Genomic DNA, 6581 nt, shown 5'->3' with positions numbered 1-6581 from the left:
AAAAGGGAAGAAAGGAAGGACTTTACAGTGAAGAAACCTGACAAACTTAGCTAAATAATCAAGGTCAACATCAACAGTGATAAGTCATGTTGATAGTATGTACCCTTGATATGATGTGAAGAACATGGAAATTTATTCCTGTAGTCTTCTTCACAGAAACCATAGCTCCAATCTATTTATGAGAAAAACATCTGACAAATTCCAGTGAAGGAACATTCTACAAAGTAACTTAACCAATACTCGTCAATACTGTCAAGGTCATCAAAACAAAGCAAGTCTGAGAAACTGTCAAAGCCAAGAGGACTAAATGCAATGTGGTATCCTGTGTGGGATTCTAGAACTGCAAAAGGACTTTAGGTAAAAACTAAGGAAAGCTAAATATAGTGAGGATTTTAATAATAAGGTATCAATATTGATTCATTAATTATAGCCAATACAGTCATGTGCTGAATAATGACTTTATGGTTAATGATAAACAGCATATATGGTAGTGGTCCCATAGGATTATAATGAGTATAACATATAGCCTAGGTGTGGTAAGCTATACCGTTCGGTTTGTGTAAGTACACTGTATGATGTCAGCACAGTGACAAAATCACATAACGTACTACTCAGAATGTATCCCCATCATTAAATGACACAGGTCTGTATGCCATATTGTAAGATGTTAATAATACAGGTCAAATATTCCTTATCTGAAGTGTCTGAGACTGGAAGTTTTTCAGATTTTGGATTTCTTTGGATTTTATTTGCATATCCCCATCATTAAATGACACAGGTCTGTATGCCATATTGTAAGATGTTAATAATACAGGTCGAATATTCCTTATCTGAAGTGTCTGAGACTGGAAGTTTTTCAGATTTTGGATTTCTTTGGATTTTATTTGCATATATATATATATACATAATGAGATATTTCGGAGATGGGGCCCAAATGTAAACATGAAATTCATTTATGTTTCATATACACCTTATACACATAGCGTGAAGGTAGTTTTATACAATATTTTTAAAAATTTTGTGCATGAAACAAAGTTTGTGTACATTAAACCATCAGAAAGCAAAGGTATCACTATCTCAGCCACCCATGTGTACAATCTCTGTTTGGCAAAAAAATATATTGCAGCTGAAGGGCCTTTGGATGTTTTTTTTTCCCTTTGTGGACACTGAATGTGTGTTATGGAGTTGAGTTTTAATTGCAGCCTGTCACATGAAGTCAGGTGTGGAATTTTCCACCTGTGATGTCATGTCAGCACTCAAAAAGTTTTGTATTTCTCAGCAGTTTGGATTTCAGATTTTCTCATTAGGGATGCTCAACCTGTAGGAAAAATGGGTATAGGGTATATTGAAATTCTCTATACTATCTTCAAAATTTCTGTAAATCTAAAACTTTTAAAAATGTTTAATTTTAAAAAACAATATGAGAAAAGCTAATGTTTGCTGAACCTTTGCTTTGTGTCAGACACTGTGCTAAAAGCTTTGTTTATATTATCTCATTGAATACTAAGGATGACCTTATAAAATGAGTGATGTTATTCTCATATTATAGATGAGGAAATTGAGACATGGGTTCTTTAGGCCAAAGTCTAGGAAATTTGGAAGGAAGGATTCCAGTCATTAAGCATAAAGCTCAACTGGTTGGAGCAGAAACATGTAAACGGACTAGAAAGTGGCCTAAGTACAAGGCTTCAGTATACAATGGGTATGTGTTTTAGAGAAAAAACAGAAAGTAATCCTTGTTAATAGATTTGTTAAGTGTATGTTAGAGGAAATTACCTTAAATATGAACATATGCCATTATTGTGTTTCTGTTGCCTTTGAATTATTCTCTAGGATATATAGTTTTATACATATGTTTTAAATTTTAATTTTATTCAAAAACTGTTTATTGAGGTACTCCCATGTGCCCCAAGCATAGTAGCAAGTTAAAATATATTTCATCACTACTTGTTGAAATTAAATAATATTAGTAGGATGTTATTGGTGATTTTATTTATGATATGCTGAATACCTATATCAGTGCACAAGGTTTAAATGAATTTAAGGTTATATTGACTTGCTTTGTGAATATCCTTAGAGAGAACTCTTCAGACATCTAAAGTTGTTTTACATTCATGTCATGTTTATTTTACTCTAGAATATGTTTGATAAGGAAAAATATTTTTTAACTATTGTTAAATTTATTGCTGTTGTTTTTTATCTTGAAGCTGCCAGAAAAAATTATAATGGACTACTACAAGAAGTATAAGCCTAGAATGATTGAGCTGGAAGCTTTTAATATGGTAAATCTCAAAGTTAAACATTAAATTGGATATGTTGCTAGACTTGAATAGGGTCCTATTAAATTTTATTATGGTGCCAATCTATGTTGTTTTTCTCTTACTGTAGAAAAACTGTTTTGGATCATTTCCTATTTCAGAACTATATTAGGTGTCAGTAATGTAATAAAGAGAACACATGGTAGATTCTCTTAAAGTATATCATGCACGGAAAGAAGTTTCAGAGTCCTTTGAACACATATTGGTCTCAATGCAGTTTTTTCACAAGCATTCCTTTTAATGAATTTCATTCTTACTACCCCTTTAAAAGCGTTCTATCACATGTGATTGCTTGTTGGATCCTACCTCAAAGTCACTTAAAGGACATTCTTTTCCTATTCTTTTCAAAAGAAAAACTTTTGATCTCTGTAGTATTCATTATCTGAAGATGTACATGGGTATTGGAGATTTGACCTATAAAAAATCTATAGATATATTTTCTTAACATAAGTTCTAAGGAAATAAGCTTGTCTTTTTTTTTTGTTTTAAAGTACCACCATCCTATCTCATTCTCTCTTTTAGTTGAAAGTTGTTCTGGCTCCTTGTATAGAGACATTGATTCTTCTGGATCGACTTTGCTACCTGAAAGAACAGGTAAATTATGTTATTTTAAAATGCATAAAAAATATCCTTATTATATACAGTAATAGGTGTCCACTTATATCTAGGATAAGGTAAATATAAAACAAGTAGGAAAATTTTTCTCGTTATATTTTTATAGTTTGAATATTCATTTCATCTCTTTCTAAACATATAAACATATGTACAACGGATGTTTTTGGCAAAGCTGCTATATTAAAGTTTATGGTCTTTTAATTATACGGTGATTACCATACATAGGTAGTGAATACAAACCACCTATATGACATATTGTGTAGTTAAAATTAATAAAGGCCAGACATAAAAGATATTGCATAAACATTTCATTTCGTAAGAATTTGCCTTTAATTTACTTTTGGATTTTTTGCCATATGCACTCTGCAGTATAGAAACTTCTTTCTGATCAAGGATCTGTTTTTTCACAATCTTATTTGTTTTGTCTATGTTGAATGACAAAAATACTGTCTTCTGGGTTACCTTTAGGAAAAATAATTTTTTGCAGATTCTACTCTGAGCTCTGGTCAAAATAAATTTTTGTGAATGTTTAAATTAAACCCATTCATGAAATCAGCCTAATGTGTCCCCTTATTATGGCCTTTAGGAAAAATAATTTTTTGCAGATTCTACTCTGAGCTCTGGTCAAAATAAATTTTTGTTAATGTTTAAATTAAACCCATTCATGAAATCAGCCTAATGTGTCCCCTTATTATGACAATTTTATTATATCATATGGGGAGCTTTTCTTCCTTCTTTTCAACAGACTACTTGGAACAAATGGATTTTAATCAATGTATGCTTTGTTCTAATTTGTATTTTTATGGAGAAAAGCAATTTTTAAATATTTAAATAATGATGTACTTTCCTAAGCAGCCAACTAACGCCAAGTTGCTGGGAAGCTTTGGTTCCCAAAGTGGGTAGGTGACAGAATCAGTACCTATATTACTAGGTACTTATTTCTCTTTTCTAAACAATTTCCATTGTCCTAAGTACAATAGGTAGGCAAAATAGAATGCACAAAGATTAATAGCTTGTAATGAAATGATAGAAATCATAAAAGTGTTTATTTTTTTAAATAAATGATATTTTATTATTATAAAAGTAATACAAGAGTACTTCAAAAAAAATTAAAAGTAACCATAATCCTATCTTCCAGCATTAACTATTAAATTTTTGGTATATTTTCTAGTTAGTGTCTCAAATATATATATGTTTTATGTATATGTATACTTATTTATATTTATAAATAATACTTATTTATACATTATTTATACTTTAATTAAAATTGGAATCAAGTTATAAATGTAATTTTGCATCTAATTTGTTTTATTTAGAATTTTTCATCTCATTAAATATGTATACTGAGGAAGATGAATAATATATCGTCATAAACTATTTAACTAATACCCATTTGTTATTTGCCACTTTCAGTTTTTCATGACCACAGCAAAGGATAACCTTGCAACTCTCTCTCTATGTACATCTTTATTTCCTCAGTATAAATGCCTGAAGGTTGGCCGGCCCGGTGGCGCACTGGATAGTGCGCCGCTTGGGAAGCGCGGCGGCGCTCCCGTCCGAGGGTTCGGATCCCACATGCAGACCGGCTCCCGCTCACTGGCTGAGCGAGGCGCGGGAGCAACGCCGAGGCTTGCGATCCCGTTGCCGGTCCCCGGTCCGGTACGGGGGCAACACTGAGGGTTGCGATCCGTTGCCAGACACGGAAAAAAGACAAAAAAAAAAATAAATAAATAAAATAAAATAAAAAAAAATAAATGCCTGAAGGTGAAATTGTAAATATTAATTTTATTCAATAAAGAAGTTTTCTTTTGTATAGTTTGTTTTTTACATAATTTTTATACTACAGTATATAATCTGACTCATCTCTCCTTTTTTTCTTCAACAAATGGGTGTATATCTAAATCATTTATCCATTTGCAGGAAGAAACTGCATGGTCTGCACTTGTGAAGTTGTTTGATCCTGTGAAATCTCCCAGATGTTATGCTGTTATTGCTCTGAAGAAGCAGCAATGATTTCAATTAATAGTTGTATCTGTTTGTGGGACCTATTCCTAAAATTGCTTTTCTAAACATTTATGTCCTGTTACACAAATATCTAAAAATCATTGCTATATATTTTAAATAAACAATGAAAATGGCTAACAGATCATAATCTTTTTCCATTGTCACAGCGTACATCATTGAAATAAGAACCCGTGAAAACACAAAAGGGTAGACCTACATTCCTGAGTTTGTATGTCAATAGAACATTATAATTTTGAGTCTGAATTTCTATTCAGTATTTGTGACTCTTGATATTTGCTACATGTCACATTTTGACTTTTATTGACTTGAAAGCAGATGAAATGTACAAATATAGATATAGTAAAATTAGTTGGTGCTGAAGATCATTTGCATTTTTTTCCACATTTTGGATGGGTTTTTTTGTATTACCAGGAGGGAAAAGCTCATATGTAAAGGGAAGAGATACCCAGGAACCAAGTCAGATATAAAAAAGTGCCTAATATAAAGCACATTTTACATTTAACACTGTTTTAATCTAAGTTACATTAGGTAATATTCTATGCCCTTAAAGGGACATGCATCTTGTAAGTGAGATATTCACTTTATGGATTCTTGGGGCTATTCTTAATAAAATAATGTGATGGGTTGGCACTCAATGGAATTACCTTGTGCTCTCTATAAAGCCAATCTGAGTAAAGCAAGAGTGAATGGGAGGAGGCCAGCACCCTGCCAAGCATGGAACAAGTTATTTCCAGTGTGGAACAATTTCTTTTCATTAGCAGAGTACTTCAGATTTCTAATGCAACAGAAGAGACAAACAGCTGGGATAAAGCTTCCTTGATGTTCAGCTAGATAGACTGTAATTTTTTCTAAAGCAGAAGCACCTGCTTTTTTAAATTTTGGAGTCCATCAACAGATGAGAAGAATAATTGTTTTGCTTTGGATTGTTGCATTAATGTTGAGTTTGCAGCCAATATATACGTGAGCGATCAGGTCCTTAGTATGGCTAGTACAATATTGGGAAAATAAGTCATTTTTTAAGCTTTTTATTCTGCGAAATTTCAAACATATTCATAAATGAACTATAAGGAATCCCCATGTACTCATCACAAACTTGAAAACCTGTCAACATTTTACCAGTCTTGTTTCATCTATACACACATGAATGTGTACCCACACACACTCCAGCTAGAGAATTTTAAAGCAAATACAAGGCAGTTTGTAATTTCTCATAAATACTTTAGTATGTATTTCTAACTGTTAGGGATTTTTTCCATAATAACATTTATTCTTGTCCCCATTCACATATCCACAATTGGCTCAAAAATCTTTCATGTCTGTTTGTTCAATTCAGAATCCAAACAAGGTTAACATATTTGCGTTTGATTAGTGTGTCTTTTAGGTTGTTTTGAATACATAACAGCTTCCTCTCCATTTTTTTTATTTCATGCCATTTTTATTTTTTTAAGAAACCAGGTCATTTATTCTATAGAACTTTCCACTTAAGAATTCATCGGATTATACCTTCATAGGGCCATTTAATACACCTACCCATCCCAAGTATTTCCTGGAAACTATTAGATCTAGATTAGATTGAGGCTATTGTGTGTTTTTGTCTTTTGGCAAACGTGCTTTATAGTTAGT

At 32.1% G+C, this 6581-nt stretch overlaps 1 protein-coding gene across 1 annotated transcript in view; it reads left to right on the top strand.

Annotated features, from left to right (window-relative positions):
- The window catches only part of METTL25 (methyltransferase like 25), a 124989-nt gene extending 119904 nt beyond the window's left edge, over window positions 1-5085 (top strand). The window contains exons 9-11 of the mRNA XM_008574411.1: window positions 2208-2282; window positions 2841-2912; window positions 4854-5085. Coding sequence (XP_008572633.1) covers window positions 2208-2282; window positions 2841-2912; window positions 4854-4946 — 240 coding nt within the window. The 3' untranslated portion in view covers window positions 4947-5085. The remainder of the gene's footprint in view (window positions 1-2207; window positions 2283-2840; window positions 2913-4853) is intronic.
- The last annotated feature ends 1496 nt before the right edge of the window (window positions 5086-6581 follow it).

The sequence above is a fragment of the Galeopterus variegatus genome, unplaced genomic scaffold (assembly GCF_000696425.1).
Source record: "Galeopterus variegatus unplaced genomic scaffold, G_variegatus-3.0.2 Scaffold1041, whole genome shotgun sequence".
Classification (NCBI taxonomy): Eukaryota; Metazoa; Chordata; class Mammalia; order Dermoptera; family Cynocephalidae; genus Galeopterus; species Galeopterus variegatus.
This window is presented reverse-complemented; position numbering and strand designations above follow the sequence as displayed.